Below are 26,323 nucleotides of genomic sequence, written 5' to 3' on the forward strand. Positions count from 1 at the left end.
CTCTATTATTGTCTAGTAGATATGAAGGTAAAACTATCTGATTGGACTTTGATCTAAGGATTCATGAATAGTTGTTCGTTTCAAAACTGAATGGAATATAAAGAGTATGAAAGTGATTTAAATGCAGTTTTTGGTTTAGTTGGTTGTTTTATTTTACTATTGGAGTCTTTTCTTGAACAATTTTGGCTTTGACTTAGACACACAGACTCTTGGCTGTTAAAGGTTTTTGTTGTGTGTTTAATCCTGTCACTCAAGATTTGAAATTACACTTGGATATGTTCACATGCACACAAATGCATTGTGATATGTTCACACTCTTTTATTTTCAGTTCAGATATTCAACGTTTCCCATCATGTCAGCAACCCAAACACTCCTCTGTTCAGTTCATGCTATCCATAACCAGCAGCACTTTCTCTCCATTCCCATTATTTTTTCTTTTTCTTGCCCTCACAACTGAACTTTCCTTTATTTGAATTGTCTGTGTGTTTTAACCATGCTCCCCCTGCTGAGTGACAAATCTTTTCACCAAAGAGGCAATCAGTCAAGCGCAGAAACACACAAACACTCACAGATCGTGCATGCAATAAACGTCACAGTTGCCTAATAGGTCCAAATTCAATCTCATCTGGGTTCTGTTTGAACCAGTAGCTGGTACTTGGATGATAGCTGCAAAGTTTGCGGAAAGTGATCCAAGCCAGAATAATGATTCTGTTTATAGATGTCACACATAGTACTTCACATTGAAATGCAAACATTTGCTATAATTAGAAGGGCAATCTGTGATTTGGTTTGCTCTGCAGGGAGTCTGTTGTCACAGTGAGGTTTCCCATAGCTGGAGACTGAAGGAAAAATCCAGCATCGTACCAGTTTCAAGTCTGACATAGCAACTGCTGAGAAACTCTAATAACTACTCAAGTTATTCAGTATCTCACAATAAAATGAAATAAAATATAACATTACTGTCACATTGATGTAGGGCTATTTGCTAGCAACACAGAAAATACAAAGAGAACACTTTGCAGCAAAGTGAATCATCCATTGTTCTTGATGGTGAAAAATTCATGGTTGTAGGGAAAAGTCCAAATCTATAGTATTTGCAGTCCCACAACCACATATATGCTACAGGGAATAATCATCTATTTGTGGACATAGAGATAATCAGAATAGAAAATGTTTTTTTTTTAGGCAGTTAAATTTTTTAGGTATCCAGTGCCTGGATAATTTTATTGTTCTAAAATACACACAAATACACATATAAACAGGGCTTTGTATAAAATAATTAATTAATAACTGTACATAGCACATGTTTGTATTTTCAAATATCTTAAATTACTTCGTACAAAAACATTGTAAAAATATTTTTTTGATCTCTGAACAAATAAAAAGAAATTTAATTACAGGTTTTAGATTATCTTTAAAAATACATGTTTTCTTAAGAAAAGGAAAAAGTTAAATGTCAGTTTTATCAATCAGCAAATTTGTTTTCAATACAGAATGCAAAATACAATGACAATATTCTGGATTTCATCAAATAGTCTATATAGCAGGCTTGTATTTGATAAAGCTAAAAATGTACATGGCAAATTCAGAAGTAATAAAAAGTTAGTAACCTTTTAATGTTATTGTTTTGAAATAAAAACATGGAAGTCTGTCTAAACAGTGAGGTCAAAACCCAGCGGAAAAAATATTTCACATAATACAAAATAAGTCTAAATTTACTTAGTTTTAAGAGATGCTCTAGAATATTTTATTTTAGTTCACACTTCCCATTAACCACAAACATAAATCACATTTCTTTGATCAATGTATATTATAAAGAAGTCTTAATTTTGTTCTCTTTAATCAAATCATTTGATTTGTCTAAGACATCCTCACTCAAACCAAAAGCCACACATAAACTTTTTTTTTTAAATCTAAAGAAAAAATAAAATTTACATCGCAAGCCAATATTATGTAATCCAGTGTTTCATACTGCCTGCACAAACAGCAGCTCCATCAGAATGTTGACCACAGCTTCACCATTTCTCACACATATATTGCTGACCGTTCTTCAGAGCAACACGCTGCTAAAATATGGTCAATCTGCTATAAAGCTTTACACATATGTTCCTGGTGATACCTGTGATTAAAGTTAGAATTGTGCACTTCAGTGCTAAGCAGTTCTCTGAACTATCATATAAGCTATGATAGTTCATTGTTTGGAGTTTTCAGTGACATAAATTACAAAGCACAGTGTATGCTGTCAGCAGTCAGTCAAATTGTTTCAGTGCCATATCCAGCTTGGGTCTGCTAGTACTACCCTTCAAGTAGGTATGAAAATCTGAGATCATCCAGGCTGAGCTACATTGGATCTACTAATGGAGAACAAATCTGGCTGAGGCAGACCTTAGAGATGATCGAGTGGAAAAGCACCTAAAGAGGTCACACAACAGTCGAAAAACTGTCTCATTTAAGCTCAGAGGTTTCTGCCATATAAAACGCTTCTTCTTCCCATTTATCCGGGGTCAAGTTGAGGGGTCAGCAGCCTAAGGAGGGAGGTCCAGACTTCCCTCTCAAAGCTACTTGTTTCAGCTCTTCCGAGAGAATCCCAAGATGTTCTTAGGTCAGCTGAGAAACATAGACCCTCCAGCATGTACTGAGTCTTCCTCTGGATCTCCTCCTGGTGGGACGTGCCCAGAATACCTCACCAGAGAGGCGACCAGGAGGCATTCTAATCAGATGCCCAAGCCACATCAGCTGGCTCCTCTCGATCTGAGTCCCTCCTAGAGGACTGAGCTTCTCACCCTATCTCTAAGGTAGAGCCCAGACACCCTATGGGGAAAACTAATTTCAACTGATTGTATCCATGACCTCTTTCTTTCGGTCATAACCCAAAGCTCATGACCATAGATGAGGGTAGGAGCTTAGACGGGTAAATCAAGAGCTATGTTTCTTGGCTTAGCTCTCTCTTCACCTCAACAGACTGGTACAGAGCCCACGTCACTGCAGACGCTGCGCCAATCTGCCTGTCATTCTCCTGCTCCACTTCAGGGAGGAGACACACACACAGACCCATTTGGGAGGTAAAAAATTAAGATAATAATTATATGTTATTGTTCTTGCTTTGTAAAATATTATTATTGGGGGGTAAAAAAAGGTTTTCCAGACCGTCACAACTGGGAAGAAACAAAGATTCCCATTAAATTCCATAGGAAATGAATGTGGGTAATTTTGGACCCACTTATGGAAGACAGGGTTAGTGATATACAACATGCTATTTTTTAAAATGTGTAAAAGATTAATTAAAAATTTGAATTGAATGATATCAATAACATGTTTTTTGAGGAATACCTGGAATATAAAGTGATGAAAACTTTTCACTACATAGGTATTGCAAAAGATTACCTCATAGGGTCCAAATAATAAAGATGTATTGAAAAACTCCATTTTGCTTCTAATTGTGTTGTCTTTGACTAATATGTGTTTTTAAATGTTCTGAAACCCTGAAGTGTAACAAATATGCTAAAAAATTAAATCAGGAAGAGGGAAAAGGCTCTAAGTGCTTACAGTCTGTCTAACTTGTGCACTCATAAATCTACAGGTCACACAAAGTCACAGAACCTTTCTCAAACCAGAAGGCTGGAAACAGCTCTGCTGTGAATTTTGCTTTGAACGTATGAATCAAGCTCCGCCCCTCTGACGTTATATTGTAGTAACTTAGAGTTCCTCCCTCCCAGTCAAGAAGCACACCTATTTTGTTGCATGAAAAGATTTTGATTTCTTTTGTGTTTTTATGCATGCCTTTGTCTCCAGTCTCGTTCTCGTTCTCGTTCTTCTTCTCGTTCTTGGTCTTGGTCTCGTTCTCGTTCTTGGTCTTGGCCTCGTTCTTGCTCTTGGTCTTGGTCTTGGTCTCGTTCTCGTTCTTGGTCTTGGTCTCATTCTCCGTCTTGGTCTTGGTTTTGGTCTTGGTCTTGGTCTTGGTCTTGGTCTTGGTTTTGGTCTTGGTCTCGTTCTCCGTCTTGGTTTTGGTCCTGGTCTCGTTCTCCATTTTGGTCTTGTTCTCCGTCTTGGTCTTGGTCTTGGTTTTGGTCTTGGTCTCGTTCTCCGTCTTGGTTTTGGTCTTGGTCTCGTTCTCCATCTTGGTCTTGGTTTTGGTCTTGGTCTCGTTCTCCGTCTTGGTTTTGGTCTTGGCCTCGTTCTTGCTCTTGGTCTTGGTCTCGTTCTCGGTCTTGGTCTCGTTCTCGGTCTTGGTCTCGTTCTCAGTTTTGGTCTCGTTCTCCGTCTTGGTCTTGGTCTCGGAGCAGAGCAAACTCCAGGACTTGTCATTGCATCCCAGACCACCATCACGGTCCCAACTTTTACCCACATCTTTATATGCCACAGCAATTCCCACCCTGCCTTTCCATTCCACTTCCCAGTAACAAAGTCGTTTCAGGCCTTCATCACAAAATATCTGGGTCCTCCTGAATCGTTCATCACTTGTATTTCGCATTTCCAACTTCTTGACATCATTATTAGTTTCCACTCTTTTGCTGTTTTCATTCAGAACAAGCCGTCTGCTTGCTGAGTTCTTATCAAACATAAGATTTACACCATCTGAAAGTGTTCAAGAAGAAAATTAAGTAAGCTTTGTGGTAATTTAAACATTGATAGTTTCAGGATGTGAACTGTGTTTACCATAATGAATCCATAAATTTAAATATTAAATCTGTTAAATATGGAGAATTATGAGTCTTAAAGTATTTTGTGATTTTCTTATATATAAAGTCATATGTTATCTTTATACCCTGTTAAATACCCTTGAGATGATGAAGTTATAACTTTTATTTTCAGACAAACATGTTGTATCTTGTAATACAAAAATGTTAAAGTGTTGAGGGGAAAAAACAGCTTACATTTCCTCCAACCAGGTTTTAGTCGACATTGTCCTCTATAGTCGAAGCTGTGCACAGTAAGACAAGAAAGATTCATTTTATTTTGGAAAAAAATCAGAAAGTCTTTAGATAATAGTTCATTCCTACTTTTTTGAGTTATGAAAGCTTATTATCTTATTCACCACACACTGTGTGTATTAAGTTTAATTCCAGCTCTTTGACTATAACATTTATTATTCAGCCAATAATAAATGTTGGCTGTTACAAAGGCTCTACTCAGACATGGTGCATCATTAAATTAAGCTAGTTTTCTAATAATAGCATTAAGTAATGTCAGATTTATTTACTCACTTCACTGTCTCAAGATTCTTGCTTGGATCCTCAACTATTGCATTGAGAGCCCTCATGCCATTGTCTCCAGGATGATTGTAACTCAGGTCCAAGTGTTTAAGAGATGAGTTTTGATGGGACTCAATAGCTTCAGCCAGAGAAATGCAGCCTTTCTCTGTCACCTGACATCCTGCCAACCTGCACAAAGACACAATTTTGGATTAGAAATAGAGCTCAGCAAAATTTGACTGTGATATAAAAGTCCAGTATTTTATACTATTTTATACTATATATAGATTTATAGATTAATTGCAAAGAATAGAAATAATTCATTGTAGTTTGGAAGGTTATGGCCTACAAATAATGAGTCCAAAATATGGTGTCTTAAACATTAGAATATATTGCAGCTTATTTTTGATAACAATAAATCCATTATTTTCTCATACATTGCTTCTAACATGACATTTAATAATCTTTGAATATATTTGTGTGTAAAACTCAATTATGGTTTAAATGGAAAAGGCCTGAACTTGCCCAGCACTTTATCAATTTCATATGATCCCAATGTCCTATGAACTGCTATGGTCATTCACACACACATTCCACTCCAGTGGTAGCGAGCTACTAGATTATAGCCACAGCCTCCCTGAAAGTGTCTGACAGAGGAGAAGCTGTCATAAACCATCAGGCCCTCTGACCACCAGAAGGAAAGTCAGGTGAAATGTCTTTACCACAACCACAACACAATGGTGTTTAAACTGGAAACCTACTGGTTCCAGAAAAGGAACTGGGAGGTTGAGCCACCGTCACCCTTAAAGGAAAACTTTCAAATTATTTAATTTATACATGGGCTGTTTGTCTCTAAACTTTAGTTTTATCATTCTCAGTACAACTACTGTTGTATTTTCTTGACACTTAACACTAACAAGAATTGCGAACACATAGAATAACCTTAAGTCTTGGGACAAACCAATTTATAAACTCAAAACAGTTTCTAACTATAAAACTGGTTAATATATTAAAATAAAAACCTACTTGAGAGTCTCTAGTTTACAGTTCACATGTTTCAACCCATCAGCAAGTCGCATCACTCCAGCATCCAGCAAATCATTATGACTCATGTCCAGCACTGTGAGGTTGAGGATGGTTTGGTCAGCACTGATGATGTCAGACCGTCACAAGATTCTTCAGAGAGCTCACACCAACTCAGTCTGTAAAAAGATCCATGAAAACAAACACGTTAAATTGACAAACCCATGTGTGATTTTCTTCTAACACAACAAAGGATCACAGTAAAGGAACAAAGTAAAAGTCTTGCTTTAAACAACAGTAAAAGATAAATTATCATGTCTGTGCTGTCAAACTAGACAAATGGCAAAAGCCCAACTCTCATGTATAACATTAATACTTTGATCACAATGAAGAAAATAACTTGAAGTATTGTTTTGAACTAGTAAACTATAGAAAACACTACTTGGAAGCAACTTTAGAGTATTTTTACAATAATATTTTGCAGCTTTCTCTTGTTGAGGTGAAGATTATGATTGAGTGAGTTTGTTTCATCAAGGTTCAAACTGATGGAAGTATGGCATTTGTATGAAGATATTAATTTATGACAGCCTTAAAAGTAAATGGTAATAAATGTAAAAGTAGCTGTTTTATAAAAATACTTACAAAGTAGTGTTTGAGACTTTGACCACTGGCATCAATCCCAGAAGAACTTTCTCTGATTTCAGGTATTTCTTAAGCTCAAACACTTCAAGGTTTTCATCTGATGTCAGCAGCACAAAGGTTAAAGCTGACCACTGAGAAGCAGTGAAAGTTTCAAAAGGTTTTTCTTCTGATTTAAGATAATTTTTGATTTCCTGAACAAGGCTGTGGTCATCCAGCTCTTCAAGACAGTAGAAAAGATTAAGGTTTTTCTCTGGGTCACTGTTCTCTTTGATCTTCTTCTTGATGTTCTCTGCTGCTTCCTTATTAGCATCTTTGTGTTTTTCAGTCTTATCAATCAGATCTTTAAGTAAATCCTGATTAGATTCCAGAGAGAGACCCACTAGGAAGCGAAGGAACATGTCCCAGTCCCCATGTTCATTCTCAAAAGCCATGTCCACTGCATTCTTATAAAACTCTGAGGCAATTGGGTCTGAGGATGCTGAAGTTGGTTCTATGAACACATTTTCCCCTTTGCTATTAAATGAGTGGAAGACATGAAGAGCTGCCATGTACTCTTGAATGCTTTTATGGACAAAGCAAAACATATTCTGAGGGTAAAGATCATGATTTTCTCTTTTGATCTGAGTTAACAATCCAGAGAAAACAGCAGCTTTGGTTACATCAGTCCCACAACTGGTCAAGTCTTCTTCACTAAAGAGAAGGTTTTTCTCCTTCAGCCCTTTGAAAGCAAGTTTCCCCAAAGACAGGATTGTTTCATCATTAGTTTTATCACAAGATGTTTCTGTTCCAGATGTTCCAGAGGTTGACTGATCTGTGTTGTATTTTGCTTTTGTTTGTCTGCGCTGGAGCAAAAGGAAATGTGTGTACATGTCAGTCAGAGTTTTTGGCAGTCCATCATCTTTGTTTCTTGGCAGTCTATCATCTTTGTTTCTTGGCAGTCTATCATTTTTGTTTCTTGGCAGTCTATAAACTTTGTTTCTTGTCAGTCCATCATCTTTGTTTCTTTCAACAAAGTCCTCCAAAACATTTGATGTGATGAAACAGAAAACAGGGATGTGGCACATTATGTAAAGAATTCTTGATTTCTTCACATATGACCAGATTTTTTCAGCCACCTTCTCATCACTGAATCGTTTCATGAAATATTTTTCCTTTTGCTCATCATTAAATCCTCTCACTTCTGTCATTCGATCAATTTTTTCTGGAGGAATGTTGTTGGATGCTGCAGGTCTAGAAGTGATCCAGATTTGAGCTTTAGGGAGCAAATTTCCCAGGATAAGATTTGACAACAGACCATTTATTGAGGTTGGTGTTGTGACATCATGCAATTTATTTGTTTCATTGAACTCAAGATCAAGACGACATTCATCAAAACCATCCAGAACAATCAGTATGTTGTATTTGTCATAGTCAGTTATTTCAGAAGTCCTCATTGCTGGGAAGAACTGATGAATCAGATCTTCTAGACTGCATTCTTTATCTGCTCTCAGATTTAGCTCTCGGAATGGAAGTGGAAAAATGAAATGAATGTTTTCTGTTGCTTTGCCCTCTGCCCAGTCAAGTATGTACTTCATTGAGGCAAATGTTTTTCCTATTCCTGCCACTCCAACAGTGACCACAGTCTTAATGTTTTGATCACTTTTTGCAGGTTTGAAGATGTTACAGTATTTAATAGATGTTTCTTTATTTGTTGTTTTAAACTTTGCATCCTGAATCTGCATGGCTTCATTCTGAGCACGCTCTCCTTCTGTGATGTAGAGGTCAGTGAAAACCTCTTTGAGAAGAGCTGAGGTCTTCTGTCCATCAATCCCTTCAGACACACTGGTGAATTGATCTTTTAGTTGACTTTTGAGTTTTCTTTGACTTGTGATATCAGGCTTCTCTGAAAAAAATACAATATAAATAACCAAAGATTAAATACTTTTGATACAATTATATAGTAAACATTCTTTTGACAAAATATAAAAACACACAATAAAAGACTAGCAATTGTAAACTTTTACCTGTTTCTGTGTGACAAAGGAATTTGTTGTAAAAACTAAACTTGTGCAATTTTCTGTTCATAAGGTTTTCATATACTAAAAATCCAAGCACACAGCAGACTAAAACTTAAAACTACTGGAAAGACCGAGTAAGACTGAGTACCTGAAATGCAAAGTGCCAATGCATGATATGTGGACCAATAAACATGAAGAGATGGATTGTAACTTTATATAACTGTATAAGACGTGTGTCATAAGATTCAACTAGTAAACATCGCCTTTCACCTTCCAACCTTGAAGAAACACTGATCTCAAGCTGCTGGTACTGAAACTCAACGCTCAGCCTAGTTTAGAAATAAATGCTGAAAATACACATCTAGACTTAGGTCAGTTCTGAGAGAATTAAAAAGCAGTTGGGATCGCAGATATACATCGTGTAAATCAGCGTGGTAGAAAACTTGCTTTTAATCCAAGTTACAATGCGTCTTGCTGAAATATTGCTGAAATATTAATGGAAAGGAGAGTTTTATCAGCAACATTTGCAATTTTAGATTTGACAGTGTTGCGGTGCATGAGATTTAGAGTATGTTTTGGGATGCGGATGTCCATTGCCCTTTATAAATCATTAGGCAACTGGTAAATTTGAGGCTTTTAATCAATTTTATTTAATATGCAACTGCTCATAAAAATAAAGGGAACACTCAAATAACACATCCTAGATCTGAATGAATGAAATATTCTCATTGAATACTTTGTCCTGTACAAAGTTGAATGTGCTGACAACAAAATCATTGTTGATTGTCAATCAGTGTTGCTTCCTAAGTGGACAGTTTGATTTCACAGAAGTTTGATTTACTTGGAGTTATACTGTGTTGTTTGAGTGTTCCCTTTATTTTTTTGAACAATATATATATATATATATATATATATATATATATATATATATATAATATATATATATATATATATATATATATATATATATATATATATATATATATATAAATCATCCAAGCCATGCACACCAACCTGTGCATGGCTTGGATTGATTACAAGAAAGCCTATGACTCAATACCGCATACTTGGATCATTGAATGCCTAGAGATGTATAACATCAACAGGATTCTGAGAGCCTTCATTGCAAACTCGATGAAGCTGTGGAAAACCACCCTGAAGCCAACTGCAAACCACTTGCACAAGTGTCCATCAAATGTGGCATATACCAAGGAGATGCTCTGTCCCCGCTACTGTTCTGCATAGGCCTGAACCCCTCAGCCAAATTATCAACAAGACTGGCTACGGATACCGACTCAAAAATGGGGCCAACATCAGTCACCTCCTCTACATGGATGACATCAAGCTGTACGCCAAGAGTGAGCGAGACATCGACTCACTGATCCACACCACCAGGATCTACAGCACTGACATTGGGATGTCATTCGGACTAGAGAAGTGTGGTCGGCTGATCACAAAGAGGGGGAAGGTGATCCGCACAGAAGGAGTCTCACTCCCACAAGGAACAATAGCAGACATAGAGGACAGTTACAAGTACCTGGGTATACCACAAGCAAATGGCAACCTCGATGAGGCCACAAGGAAAGGAGCCACAGCTAAATACCTCCAACGAATAAGGCAAGTCCTGAGAAGCCAGCTCAATGGCAAGAACAAAATCCGAGCGATAAACAGCTATGCCCTGCCAGTAATCAGATACCCTGCTGGAATAATTAGCTGGCCAAAGGAGGAGATAAAAGCCACAGATATTAAGACTAGAAAGCTACTAACCATGCATGGAGGGTTCCACCCCAAATCCAGCACCTGAGACTGTACACGAGCCGCAAGGAAGGAGGCAGAGGACTAGTGAGTGTGAGAACCACTGTCCAGGACGAAACAACTAAGATCCATAAATACATCAGGGACAAAGCCTCAACAGACAATGTGCTCAGTGAATGTCTCAGACAACAGGGAACAGAGGTTGAGGTGCCAGAGATACCATCATGGGAGGACAAGCCCCTACATGGGATGTACCACCAGCAAATAACCCAAGTGGCTGATATCAGTAAATCCTACCAATGGCTGGAAAAAGCTGGACTCACAGAGGCCCTCATCCTGGCCGCCCAGGAACAGGCCCTAAACACCAGAGCAATAGAGGCCCAGATCTACCACACCAGACAAGACCCAAGGTGTAGGTTGTGCAAGGAGGCCCCTGAGACAGTCCAGCACATAGCAGGGTGCAAGATACTGGCAGGGAAAGCGTACATGGAGCGACATAACCAAGTGGCAGGCATAGTGTACAGAAACATCTGTGCAGAATATGGACTGGAAACCCCGAGATCAAAGTGGGAAACACCCCAAAGGTGGTGGAGAACACCAGAGCTAAGATCCTGTGGGACTTCCAGATCCAGACAGACAAAATGGTAATGGCGAACCAACCAGACATTGTCGTAGTGGATAAACATCAGAGGAAAGCCGTTGTGGTAGATGTAGCAATACCAAGTGATTGCAACATCAGGAAAAAGGAGCACGAGAAACTGGAGAAGTACCAGGGCCTCAGGGAGGAACTGGAGAGGCCTGGAAGGTGAAGACCACAGTGGTGCCTGTGGTCATCGGGGCCCTCGGGGCAGTAACCCCCAAACTGGAGCAGTGGCTACAACAGATCCCAGGAACAACATCAGACATCTCAGTCCAGAAATGTGCAGTCCTTGGCACAGCCAAGATACTGCGCAGAACCCTCAAGCTCCCAGGCCTCTGGTAGAGGACCCGAGCTCAGAGGATAAGAACCACCCGCGGTGGGTGAGAAGGGAATTTTTATATATATATATATATATATATATATATATATATATATATATATATATATATATATATATATAATTTTTATATATATATAATTTTTATATATATATAAATATATATATATATATATATATATATATATATATATATATATATATATATATATATATAATTTTTATATATATATATAATTTCCCTTCTCACCCACCGCGGGTGGTTCTTATCCTCTGAGCTCGGGTCCTCTACCAGAGGCCTGGGAGCTTGAGGGTTCTGCGCAGTATCTTGGCTGTGCCAAGGACTGCACATTTCTGGACTGAGATGTCTGATGTTGTTCCTGGGATCTGTTGTAGCCACTGCTCCAGTTTGGGGGTTACTGCCCCGAGGGCCCCGATGGCCACAGGCACCACTGTGGTCTTCACCTTCCAGGCCCTCTCCAGTTCTTCCCTGAGGCCCTGGTATTTCTCCAGTTTCTCGTGCTCCTTTTTCCTGATGTTGTAATCACTTGGTATTGCTACATCTACCACAACGGCTTTCCTCTGATGTTTATCCACTACGACAATGTCTGGTTGGTTCGCCATTACCATTCTGTCTGTCTGGATCTGGAAGTCCCACAGGACCTTAGCTCTGGCGTTCTCCACCACCTTTGGGGGTGTTTCCCACTTTGATCGGGGTTTCCAGTCCATATTCTGCACAGAGGTGTCTGTAGACGATGCCAGCCACTTGGTTATGTCAGTCCATGTACGCCTTCCCTGCCAGTATGTTGCACCCTGCTGTGATGTGGACTGTCTCAGGGGCCTCCTTGCACAACCTACACCTTGGGTCTTGTCTGGTGTGGTAGATCTGGGCCTCTATTGCTCTGGTGTTTAGGGCCTGTTCCTGGGCGGCCAGGATGAGGGCCTCTGTGCTGTCCTTGAGTCCAGCTTTTTCCAGCCATTGGTAGGATTTACTGATATCAGCCACTTGGGTTATTTGCTGGTGGTACATCCCATGTAGGGGCTTGTCCTCCCATGATGGTATCTCTGGCACCTCAACCTCCGTTCCCTGTTGTCTGAGACATTCACTGAGCACATTGTCTGTTGAGGCTTTGTCCCTGATGTATTTATGGATCTTAGTTGTTTCGTCCTGGACAGTGGTTCTCACACTCACTAGTCCTCTGCCTCCTTCCTTGCGGCTCGTGTACAGTCTCAGGGTGCTGGATTTGGGGTGGAACCCTCCATGCATGGTTAGTAGCTTTCTAGTCTTAATATCTGTGGCTTTTATCTCCTCCTTTGGCCAGCTGATTATTCCAGCAGGGTATCTGATTACTGGCAGGGCATAGCTGTTTATCGCACGGATTTTGTTCTTGCCATTGAGCTGGCTTCTCAGGACTTGCCTTATTCGTTGGAGGTATTTAGCTGTGGCTCCTTTCCTTGTGGCCTCATCGAGGTTGCCATTTGCTTGTGGTATACCTAGGTACTTGTAACTGTCCTCTATGTCTGCTATTGTTCCTTGTGGGAGTGAGACTCCTTCTGTGCGGATCACCTTCCCCCTCTTTGTGATCAGCCGACCACACTTCTCTAGTCCGAATGACATCCCAATGTCAGTGCTGTAGATCCTGGTGGTGTGGATCAGTGAGCCGATGTCTCGCTCACTCTTGGCATACAGCTTGATGTCATCCATGTAGAGGAGGTGACTGATGTTGGCCCCATTTTTGAGTCGGTATCCGTAGCCAGTCTTGTTGATAATTTGGCTGAGGGGGTTCAGGCCTATGCAGAACAGTAGCGGGGACAGAGCATTTCCTTGGTATATGCCACATTTGATGGACACTTGTGCAAGTGGTTTGCAGTTGGCTTCAAGGGTGGTTTTCCACAGCTTCATCGAGTTTGCAATGAAGGCTCTCAGAATCCTGTTGATGTTATACATCTCTAGGCATTCAATGATCCAAGTATGCGGCATTGAGTCATAGGCTTTCTTGTAATCGATCCAAGCCATGCACAGATTGGTGTGTCGGGTTTTGCAGTCTCGGGCAACTGTGCGGTCTACGAGGAGTTGCTGTTTGGCTCCTCTGGTATTTACACCGATACCCTTCTGTGCCGTGCTCATGTGTTTATCCATGTGTTTGCTTATCTTGGCCGCTATGATGCCTGACATGAGCTTCCAGGTTGTGGAGAGGCAGGTTATTGGTCGGTAGTTGGGTGGGACTGGACCCTTTGATGGATCCTTCTGGATTAGGATTGTCCGCCCTTCAGTTAACCATTCAGGGTGAGTCCCACTTTGTAGCAGCTGGTTCATTTGGGCTGCCAGTCGCTCATGGAGAGCAGTGAGTTTCTTTAGCCAGTAGGCATGGATCATGTCAGGCCCTGGTGCTGTCCAGTTTTTTATGCCTGAGACTCTTTCTTGAACATCTGTCGCAGTGATGGTTACCGGGGCTTGCTCAGGGAGGTTGCTGTGGTCCTCTCGTAGAGAGATCAGCCACTGTGCATTGCTGTTGTGGGACGCCTCCCTTTCCCATATGCCTTTCCAGTATTGTTCAGTCTCCAGCCTTGGTGGGTCTGCTCTGTTGTTATTACCCTGCCATTGAGAGTACACCTTAGCTGGTTGAGTGGAGAAGAGCCGGTTAATCCTTCTGGATTCATTCTCCCTTGTGTATCTCTTTAGGCGGCTGGCCAAGGCTTGGAGCCTCTGTTTGGCAGTTTCAAGTGCTTCAGGTATGGGCATCTGCCTGTACTTTCTGGGTACTGGTCTTTTCATTGTACCCTTGTGGAGCTCTGACAGTTGGCTCACTTCCCTCCTTGTTACCTTGATTTTAGCCTCTAACCGTCTTTTCCATGGTGGGTATTGGGTCTCATGGTTGCTCTTATAGCCAAGTATCTCAAGGATCACTGATGCTGAGTTGTAGATCAGCTCATTGGTTTCTGTTATGGTGTTGGTAGGGATCGTTCTCAATGCTGCATTCACATTCTCAATGAGACTTTCTGATGGTACTTCACTCAGCCGTTGTAATTGGCGCCGGGGAGGCCTGGTTGTCATTCGGGTCATGATTCTCTCTCTCAGGTCAGCAGCTGTCTCGTTCAGCTCTGTTTCGCTCATTGGGGCCGTGTATCCCCTCACTGGGTGGGGACTTGTAGTTAAGTCCCCACAGTCCTGACATCCGGGTTCCTCCCTTTTGCCGTAGCATTTGTGTTGTATCTCGTCAATCTCAAGTTGTGATAGCAGTTGCCGTTTGCGGATGTTGGAACACTGAGCTACTAGTTGTTTAGCGCTTAGTGTTGACTGGGGATGTCGAAGTAACCATTCCTTCCCCAGTCTTTGCATGTAACCTCTCTCACTAGGGTTACTTGAGTAGTAGCATTCCAACAGATCCACATTTTCATCTCTCGCCCATTTCCGTCTTGTTCCAGTAGCCCATTTGTCATCAAGGTGCTCTGGTTCCCCAACACCTGACGCAGACCTTGTTTGGCCGGGCGACGTCTGAGCCGGCATGTTATGCAACTTAGTATCTCTCATGGTATGAGGTAGGCAGTAGCTTGAAGGGTCTTGCCTAAGGACCCAGACTGGATTCGAACCCTGCCCTCTCGGGTGATATACTGATGCCTTATGTATTGAGCTATCCAGTCAGCTTATGAGCTATCCAGTCAGCTTATTGAGCTATCCAGTCAGCTATATATATATATATATATATATATATATATATATATATATATATATATATATTATATATAATATATTATATATATATATATATATATATATATACCATATATATATATATATATATATATATATATATATATATATATATATATATATATATTTATATACATTTTCGTGTGCATTTTTTTTTTCAAATTTGCCTATTGTGTGAATATAGCCTTAGTTATTGTTTTTTTTTTTATCTGTCAGAGGGGAATTAGTGCTTTTATATATATTTCTTGAAGTGGTTTGCACTTCAGCAAAAGCAACCTGTATGAAAAGAACAATGTAGACGTCATGACACCTAGCAAAGCACTATTTACAAAGAATAATTAAACCATCTTTGGAAGAACTTTGAAGTTGTTGAGCAATGGGAAACAATAGAACTCTCACAAGATTGTAAGACAAAGGAAACGGAGAAAAAAGAAAACAATTGATATCACTGATTTCTTTCACAATTAAATACAAAAAAATAATAATTATCTGTTTTGCCTGTTGTGTGAACCTAGCCTTGATTATTGTGTGGACTTAATGTTTTTTCAATATAGTTTTGTGTTTTTTGGTTTGTTACAGCTTCCTTAATTTTACTTTTATACTTTTACACCATGATACCTAAGCAATATACAATAGTTTCATTGTGACTTATTTAGCATACATGCATAGCTCTCTGGAATGGAAAGGATTTATCCTTGAAACTCATTTTGAAAAATTACATGGCTGATTAATTTATAATCTAACTAAAAACCTAAATTTTTCAAATTTTACTGCTAGTTCAATGCTAGAGAATACAATTAGGTTAAGTGTAATTGTGTGAAATTTGCATCAGCAGATCTTACCTCGTATTTCTGTCAGTCTGTCAATAAAACCATCAGGGATTTTCTCAGCAGCTAGAGGCCGAGAGGTCATCCAGATCTTGGCCTCTGGCAGCAGGTTTCCTTTGATAAGGTTACTTAGTAACGCATCGACTGATGTTTGTTCTCTGATATCAGTCAAGATTTCACTGTTTTCAAAGTCTAAACAATCTTGATATGCATCAAGTCCATCCAAGAGAAATAAAATATTTAACTGGGAATAGTCACAGATGATATTTTTGGTATCGTTGTAGAAGTGATTAAGAAGCTCAAACAAACTGATATTTTTATTTTTTCCTAGATTAAGTTTTGAGAAATCAAGTAGAAATAAAAGTTCCACAGTTTCTGCCGGCCCAGAGAATAACTTTTTAAACCAGGCAAAATATGACTTTTTCTCATTATCCTTTTTAACCCATTCTTTTATAATTTTTTTCATGTGAAAAGATTTTCCTATATCAGCTTCTCCAATGGTCATCACTGTTCTAGTTTTCTTTCCTTTCACATCTTTGAAGATCTCAGAAAGTTGATTCACTTTTGTAAGCTTGTTTTGTTTACTTTCTCCTTCTTCAGAGCCATTTTCTCTTCTGATGACATGTTCTGTTGTTCTCTGGTTTGGATGACTGGTTTCATCTGGTTCGTCAATGATTTCTTTCCGAAATTTATTTTTCAGACGTGATTGTAGCTTCTTCTCCTGCTCATTGGGTTCTAATTGGACAAAGAAAAGTTGTACAGTAATGTAAAATCATATAACTCTTGAATAAAGTCAACAAAATATATGGAATTCTAAATTAAGAATAATTGATTTAGACAGACATTCTTACCTTGACATTGAACAGTTTTGTTGATATGTTTAGAAGGAATCTTATCAACTCCTTTTGGTTGAGAAATTATCCAAATATGAGATTCAGGAAGCAGATTTCCTTTGATCAGATTGGTTAGCAGCTCATCCATTGATGCTGCTTCCTTCAAGTCTTTAACTTCTTTGTTGTTTACAAAGTCAAGAGGAAGTTTGCATTTTTCCAGACCATCAAGAATGAAACATATCTTTTTCTTGTCATCATTGAAAACATTAACGTTTTTATTGCTGAAGAAATTATTCAGCAGAGATTCCATGCTTTGTTCTTCATCCTTCTTTGTATTCAACTCTTTGAAATCAAGAGTTACTGAAGCCTTTATGTGTTCCTTGGAGTTTTCTTTTGCCCAGTCAATCATGAACATTTTTGTTTGGAAAGTTTTACCAACACCAGGGACTCCTTCCATCAGAACAGTTCGCACTTTTTTGGACTTACCCAAAAGTGTGGAAAACTCAAATTTAGTGCTGGTAAATAAATTCTGGGGTGTGATTAGGCTCTTTCTCCAAGTTTCAAACGTTACTATCTCAGAGAGTTTCTTGTCATTTTTATGTTGATGCACCTCCTTGTTTCCCTTGGTATCTCCTCCTGTAATTTTTAAATTAATTATATGTGAACAACAAAAATAATCATAATATATTTGAAAGACATGGTTGACAACAGTCTAATGAATATATTTTCAGCAATAAACCGCAGTAATAACTCATATTTCCTCCTGGCATCCAGCTATACTACACACATTAAAATAACACCAAAAAATTAAAAGTAAACACAAATTCTTACAAATACAAATTAAAATGACATACTTTATCTCTTAAAAATATGGACAATTGGACTTAAAAAATATATATATCTTTTCAAGTCATGCTCACCTTTTTCTGCTGTCCCAGATGTTCCAAATTGGTTCGCATTAGTAACACTGCAGGCACAGACAAAACATTTACCTTTTTTGATTTATATTTATTCAAATGGACATGTTTAATTATGATGTTTAAGGTAAAAGATGGGACAGTAAAGTGATCTTCCCTAGTGCCTGTACTTCATCATATATATTTTAATTAATTAATTACATACATGTTAATGTATTTAAAAAATTAATGCAATTAGTCACTTCTTGTTTTTCATACAAAGGTAGCAAAGCTATTCAGAGTTAAAATACCATCTCAATTCAAAACACTTTGCGGTACACACAGATGTCTTTTCACTGCTGATGAAGCTATATGCCGATGCTACTTGAGTCTGAAAGTTTCCAGTCACTTCTGTAGTACATGATTTGAGCTGACTCATACGGCAAATAATGTAGGCAATATATACTGTAAATGTTTAACAGATGAGAAGTCAACAAAGATCAAGAAAACATTTTATGTGAAAATGCAAACAATACAAAAAGAGAAGATTGATGGATGATATATCAAGGTTTCCTCCTGAAACTTGCTAATCCCAGTGGTTTTGTGTGAAAAATATGTTAAAAGCGGAAAGGTATTTGAGTATTACTAGGTAATGCCAAGCACTAAAAGCATAAAAAATAAATGTAATTTTTTAAATCTCACTTAACTCTTAAGTAATCAGCCATTGCATCACATGCTTTTTCGAAATTCAAAAATTTATTGTATTAAGTTTAAGAACTTACATAAAATACGTTGACCTGTTAAGTAGGCTTACTTTTTACTATCAGAAGGGATGACAACTTTGTCAGATAAAAGTAAAAGAATATTTTTTAAAAAATTCTTCACTATTATGTGCTTTTGTGGCAATATATTGACAAACTTCAATAATTTATACATATTATTGAGGCTATTAGCATTTAAACAACCATTTTTATTGATTGGCAGTTTATCTTACCTAATAAAAAAATAAAAAAATTAGCCATCTAAACACCTCTTACAGAACACCATTGTTTACCTGATTTTTATTCAAACTATGTCTTGTTATTGTTTCTATTTTTATTTTTTTCTAATAATTTCCAAATGAACATAATGCTCTTTGCATTAAAATAATGTTTAAAAGTCACAAAAGCTGTGGAGTTTCTTTTGAGCAGAATTCACTGTGTAACTATAACTAGTGTACATGGTACTGCTTTTTATGTCTGTGGCAATACATGTTAATATTCACGTATTTTACTAAGAAAATACAGGAAATATTCTCAAAGTATCTTACCTTTGATCGTCATTTTCAAGTTTTGAAGATTCATCCTTGGATTTGTCACTTTTCGAACTTGCTGAAGAAGAATTTGTAGTTTGGTGCCGAGGTAAGCTAGAAGACAAACAGCAAAATGCTTTTATATGACAAGCTCTAACAAATCACAATGAGTTTTCAACTTAAAATATTTAAGTTTAACAATGTGATTACCGGTAATTAAAACTTCTGATATTGATAAATATCACTTCTACAATGTAATTTCAGGGCCTGGCTAAGAGTTTAATTCTTAAATTATGAGAATATAGTCATGATATCATGAGAACAACATAATAAATTTGCAATAAATAATGCTTTGCTCACCCATCAAAAGCTATTGTTATTTTTATTGAATTAGAAATTATTAAATTAACCCTTAAATAGGTAGACACGCATATATTTTAAAATGATTTAATTTTCATTTTCCGATGAATCCAGGCTAAAACTACACATTATTATGTTTTTTAAATCGTGGATGAGATTTGTCCTGGGTTCCTTAAGGCTCTGGATGTTGTAGGATTGTGTTGGTTAACGCAACTCTGCAATGTCGCATGGACATCGGGGTCAGTTCCGCTGAATTGGCAGACTGTGGTGGTGGTCCCCCTGTTTAAAAAGGGGGACCGGAGGGTGTGCTCCAATTATAGAGGGGTCACACTCCATCACTCCAGAGGAGGATCCGTCGTATAGTGGAACCTCGGATTCAGGAAAAGCAGTGTGCTTTTCGTCCTTGCTGTGGAACACTGGACCCGCTCTACACCCTCAGCAGGGGTCCTGGAGGGTGCATGGGAGTTTGCCCAACCAGTCCACATGTGTTTTGTGGACTTCGAGAAGGCGTTCAACCGTGTCCCTCGGGGAGCCCTGTAGGGGGTTCTCCAGAAGTATGGGGTACCGGGCCCTTCGATACGGGCTGTCAGGTCTGTATCGAAGTATGACCGGTATCAGAGTCTAGTCTGCATTGCTGGCAATTAGTCAGGCTCGTTTCCGGTGAGAGTTGGACCCCGCCAGGGCTGCCCTTTATCACCGATTCTGTTCATTACTCTCATGGACAGAATTTCTAGGCGCAGCTGAGGTGTTGAGGGGATCTGTTTTGGTGGTCTTAGGATTGCATCTCTGCTTTTTGCGGACAATGTGGTCCTGTTGGCTTCATCGGGACGTGATCTGCAACTCTCACTGGAGCGGTTCGCAGCTGAGTGTGAAGTGGCTGGGATGAGGATCAGTGCCTCCAAATCGGAGCCCATGGTCTTGAGACGGAAAAGAGTAGAGTAGTCTGGGCCTCCCTTCTGAAGCACAGACTTAAGAAGGGAGGCCCATCTATCTATCATGTTTTTGTATGTTTTGCATTTATTTAATTTTTTTTAATTTATTGAGTCAAAATAAAAGAAGATCTGAGAGTGACTATTCCTCTTTTATCTCCCAGTATATAGACAATTCATGTCATCTAAGCTGGTTAAATGTAATTCATATTTTCATAAAAAATATATATTAAATCACTCTTTAAATATTACCAAAATGTTTTACCTTTGACCTTCAGTGTCAAATTTTAAAGCTTCATCCTTGGATCTGTCACTTTTCAAACTCACTGAAGAAGAGTTTGTAGTTTGTTGCCGAGGTAAGCTAGAAGACAGTTAGCAAAATGTATTTTATTAGACAAGTTCTAACAAATCAAAATCAGTTTTCAACTTAAAATATTTAAGAATAACAATGTGATTAAATAAAACATGTAGCATTGACAAATATCTGACCTCTACAATGTAGTTTCAGGACCCAGCTAAGAGTTAAATTCTTAAACTACAAGAATAAAGTCATAATGTTGCAATAAATAATACTCTGTTCACTGTCTACAGCTATTGTTATTTTTATTAAATTAGAAATTATTAAATTAACCATGACATGGGCAGACACGCATATATATGAAAATTATTTCATTTCCATTTTCCGATGAATCCAGGCTAAAATGACACATATTATATATATATATTATATATATATATATTATATATATATATATATATATATATATATATATATATATATATATATATATTTTTTTTTTTTTTTTGTTTTTTTTTTTTTGTTTTGTTTTGTTTTTTTGTTTTAATGTTTGAATTTTGTGGTTTGCACACCCTAGGATAATTGCCTGTTTGGGATATTAAAAAAATAAAACTTTTGCATGAAACAAATTTTTTTACCAGTGGATTGGTGAAACTATCCTTTAACAGGAAGAAAGTTCCAACAGAACCAGAACTTTACTCAGCACAAGCAACCATTAGAAACTCTGCACAGAAATACTCTGAATTAATATGTAACACACAGCAAATTTAAATAATCCACATTTGAGGGTAAAATAAGGTTGAACAAAATTTTAATAGGGAACATCTACAAATTTATTGACTCAAAATAAAAGACGATCTGAGTGTAACTATTCCTCTTTTATCTCCCAGGCTACAGCCAAGTCATGTCTTGTCATCTAAGCTGGTTAAATGTAATTCATATTTTCATCAAAAATATATTTTAAATTACTCCTTAAATATTACCAAAATGTTTTACCTTTGACCTTCAGTGTCAAATTTTAAAGCTTCATCCTTGGATCTGTCACTTTTCAAACTCACTGAAGAAGAGTTTGTAGTTTGTTGCCGAGGTAAGCTAGAAGACAGTTAGCAAAATGTATTTTATTAGACAAGTTCTAACAAATCAAAATCAGTTTCAACTTAAAATATTTAAGAATAACAATGTGATTAAATAAAATGTCTGGCATTGACAAATATACCTCTTGCCGTTTAAAGCCAAGCCCATTTTTTTTTTTTAATTATGAGAATAAAGTTACTATATTATAAGAACAACATCATAATATTACAATGAAATATTAGAATGAAGTTGTAATAGTGACAATAAAGGTGTAGCAATAATAGAATAAAATTATAATATTTCAATAATAAAATCATAATAATATGAGAATAAAGTCATAATTGTAATCATACCTATATATTACAATTTTTACATTTCCTCATATGAATAAGGACATTCTTAGTTATTTAAAACATCAGCATGATATTATTATCAGTAGCAGGACTTTGAAAAAGCTGTGCAAAGGGTAAGGTCTTCAAGGTCTTTATTTCAAAGAAAATGTCAAGGTGAGTGTTGGTGATGAAGACCCAAATGCAGCAGACAGAGGCATAAATTAGATTTTGAAGTTAATAATAATAATAATAATAATAATAATAATAATAATAATAATAATAATAATAATAATAATAAAAGAATAACTAAGACTTTCAAAAAACCCATAAGGACAGAGCCAGAGCAGAACATAAAGAGGAATTCAGCGAAAAGAACGCCAAGGACAGAACTCCCAATACCTCCACTCTTTCAATACTTTGGCCCACTGCGACCTGTGGGAACTAAAAAACTGGCATCTTTTATGGCCATCTCTTTAGGCCATTATAGATACAGCTGCATCTGAAAGAAGCTGCCTCTTTTATTGCCTATTACTGTATAAATTATTAACTTATAACTAAAAATGCTGTTTTTTCTCCTTTTCACTGCTGATGAAGCTACATGCCCACACAACTTGAGTCTGAAACGTTTCGGTTACACGTCTGCTTCATTATTTGATCCTACTCAAAATGCAGATAATGAAGGAAAGCAATACTGTAAATGCTTAACAGATGAGAAATTAACAAAGATCAAGTGAACATTTTATGTGAAAGTAAAAACAATACAAAAAGATAACATTGATGGATGATATAGCAGGGTGTCCTCCAGAAAGGCTCTTTGCATTAAAATAATGTTCAAAAGCTGTGGACTATCTTTTGAGCAGAATTCACTATGTTGGCATAACTAGTGTACATTGCACTGCTTTTTATTGTGTTTTACTAAGAAAATACATAAAATATTACCAAAGTTTCTTACCTTTCATCTTCAGTGTCAAATTTTAAAGCTTCATCCTTGGATCTGTCACTTTTCAAACTCACTGAAGAAGAGTTTGTAGTTTGTTGCCGAGGTAAGCTAGAACAATAGCAAATATTTTTATTAAACAAGTTCTAACAAATCAAAATCAGTTTTCAACTTAAAAATTTAAGAATAACAATGTGATTAAATAAAACATGTAGCATTGACAAATATCTGACCTTTACAATGTAGTTTCAGGACCCAGCTAAAAGTTAAATTCTTAAATTACTAGAATAAAGTCATAATGTTCTAATAAATAATGCTGTGCTCGGCAGTCAACAGCTATTGTATTTTCATTTTATTAGAAATTATTAATTTAACCCTTAAATGGGCAGACATGCATATATTTGAAAATTATTTCATTTCCATTTTCCAGTGCATCTAGGCTAAAATGACACATTTGCGCATATTTAAAAAATTTTTTTTCTTTATTTTAGGATTTGCATCCATTAGGATAATTGCCCGTTGGGGTATAAAAATAATAAAACTTTTGCATGAAACTCAATTTTAAATATCGTACGCAACATATCTACCATGTTTTTTTATGTTTTTCATTTACATTTGTTTTAAATACAACAAATCAGTATTGATTCAATTAATGTAGCATTAATTAGCAAATGTCTCAAGTCAGTTTACAAAACAATTAATTTCAACCCAATCATTCATACTGAGCTTGCATGTAGTGACAGTGGATGGGTAAAACTATCCTTTAAACAGGAAGAAAGTTCCAGCAGAACCAGAGCCTGACTCAGCACAAGTAACGATCTGCCACTACCCTTAGAAACTCTGCACAGAAATACTCTGAATTAATACATAGCACACAGTAAATTAAAATAATCCACATTTGAAGGTAAACAAAGCTTGAACAAAATTTGAATAGGGAACATCTATAAATGTATTGACTCAAAATTGACTCAAGTGTAACTATTCTTCTTTTATCTCCAAGGATACAGACAAGTCATGTGTTGTCATTTAAGCTGGTTAAATGTAATTCATATTTTCATCAAAAATATGTATATTAAATCACTCATAAGATATTACCAAAGTGTCTTACCTTTGACCTTTCAAAGCTTCATCCTTGGATCTGTCACTTTTCAAACTCACTGAAGAAGAGTTTGTAGTTTGGTGCCGAGGTAAGCTAGAAGACAATTAGCAAAATCTTTTTTATTAGACAAGTTCTAACAAATCAAAATCAGTTTTCCCCTTAATATATAAATTTTTACAAAATGATTAAATAAAATGTCTGGTATTGACAAATATCTCACCACTACAATGGCGTTTTAATATTAATATTAAAACTCCATTCAATATTTTTGTTTTTCGTTGTATATATTGACACAGTGGTACCTAAACTATGGATTACAATAAAATCCCCCCAAAACAGAAAAAACAAAATCAACTGGTCACACATTGTTCAACCAGACATAAATTTATACACATATTTTGTTTTCAAAGTCCATTGAGGTTTTTTTTCACACTTTAGGTTGCAACAAACTCTCTACAAACCATCTTTACAGTGAAACACTTTTGTGTAACTGTTTTTTTCCTTCTTTCATTCACCCACACCATTTCCAGCACACACACCCCCTTCTATCCTGCCCAAGGGCAATGGCACTGTGCCCGACACTTTGGGAACCACTGTATTAATATGTTATTGTGGAGGCATTTTCCGATTTGGTGGTTTGTGAGTGTTTGTTAAATGGGTTAAGTTGTCTTCGGCCTGAAAATGTACTGATATAAGATATAGCCAACAATAAAACAAGAACAGCTGGGACAGTAAGAAAATTTTCCTTTGAAAAACAGTAGATTGGACAAAATTAAACAAAAACCACGTATTATTCAATAACATTTTCCTGTATTACAGTATATACTCCACCAAATTGCTATAATTTCCTTTTGTGTTGTATTTATATTCTTTGTTTTGTATTTAATTTGTATTTTTTTGTATTTTGTGTATGCTTACTGTGTGCCACATTTTTGCCTGTGAGCTGCTGGTAACTATAATTTCCTGAGGGAGTCTTCCCAAGGGATCAATAAAGTCAAGTCTAAGTCTAAGTCTAATCTGTCAATTTGTTTCTGCAAAACTTAACAAGAAGGTCAATTTAAATTAAATTAAGAAATAATTACAGTCTCTTTTGGAACCAGTGTCGCATAGTGTCTACAAACAGACTATAGAGTTTGTGGAGTTTTTTCCAAACATTCCACAGTAATACCACTAAATTTATTTAAAACTACTTTTAGGCAAATTGCTGTTTATGGAAGCAAAGTTTGCAAGTTCAGAGAATGGAATTGCTCTGCAAATTAGTCTCCAACAAAACGGTCTTTAAGTTTTAATATGTTGTGACAATATCACAGTATGACTTTCCTTCCTTTACATTGTTCATACTTGACGGAAATCATTTTTTAATGAGAGCTTGCACAGTTAAAAGTGAACACCTTACGATTAAGCTTGTCATTCCATTCACCTATATTCTACATTTTACATTGAATTTTCAATTTCAAATTTAATTTGGGAAAATCCAAAGTTTTCCAAATCAGTTTATCATTATTACTTTTTTCTCTTGATTAAGTTTTTCAGTAAAGAAGAGACTGAAAACAAAAAAGCTTCACTTACCTCCCACCTGACATGATCCCATCCTCTTCCTCAGACATTTTGTTTTAGAGCTCCTCACTTTTCAATAACATTGTATTTTATCTTCATCTGTTACTTCATACTCAACATCTTGCTTCAATATTTTCCTTCTTGCAAAAACATAGTCATAGACACCTGAAAAGCAGCAATCGCTATGATTCAGAAGATCTGTATGAAAGCTTTCTGACTGATGATCAAAGTTGGTTCCAACAGTCACAAAATGTCTGCAAAAGAGAAAAGTTAATATTTAACAGCATTAGAACAAGTAAGAACTTTGGCCTTGATATCTAAATCCAAGAACATTTCCTGTTATAAATCTTGTAGTAGCAAAGTCAAGCATGGAGATTCATTTTAATGTAACCCTATAAACTATAGTTAAGCTCAAAACTGCAGTAACAAATTTCTTACAGGTCACATGTTTTATATTATACCCTTTTAAGTTCATGTCAAATTCAGATCAAGTGTGTTATTCTGCACTACCCTTGTGCTGTATCTGTATATTTTTTTCTACTTTGCATTCTCTTAATGTTCTTTTTGGTGCCAAATAAAGGATAACAAATA

The 26,323-nt window shown here is 36.9% G+C and overlaps 1 protein-coding gene across 1 annotated transcript; it reads right to left on the bottom strand.

Moving 5' to 3' along the window:
• Positions 1-1,391: 1,391 nt before the first annotated feature.
• LOC129356847 (uncharacterized) lies at positions 1,392-25,944 on the bottom strand. The gene is given in 15 exon segments (XM_055026393.1): positions 1,392-4,576; positions 4,876-4,922; positions 5,206-5,382; positions 6,220-6,325; positions 6,328-6,395; positions 6,859-8,740; positions 16,142-16,861; positions 16,978-17,595; positions 17,880-17,926; positions 19,165-19,260; positions 20,701-20,796; positions 21,730-21,825; positions 23,092-23,187; positions 24,185-24,268; positions 25,745-25,944. Coding segments are annotated over 15 exon segments (5,172 nt in total). The 5' UTR covers positions 25,783-25,944; the 3' UTR covers positions 1,392-3,575.
• Positions 25,945-26,323: the final 379 nt, after the last annotated feature.

This window comes from Poeciliopsis prolifica, unplaced genomic scaffold (genome assembly GCF_027474105.1).
Source record: "Poeciliopsis prolifica strain line A6 unplaced genomic scaffold, Auburn_PproV2 SCAFFOLD201, whole genome shotgun sequence".
Taxonomy (NCBI): domain Eukaryota; kingdom Metazoa; phylum Chordata; class Actinopteri; order Cyprinodontiformes; family Poeciliidae; genus Poeciliopsis; species Poeciliopsis prolifica.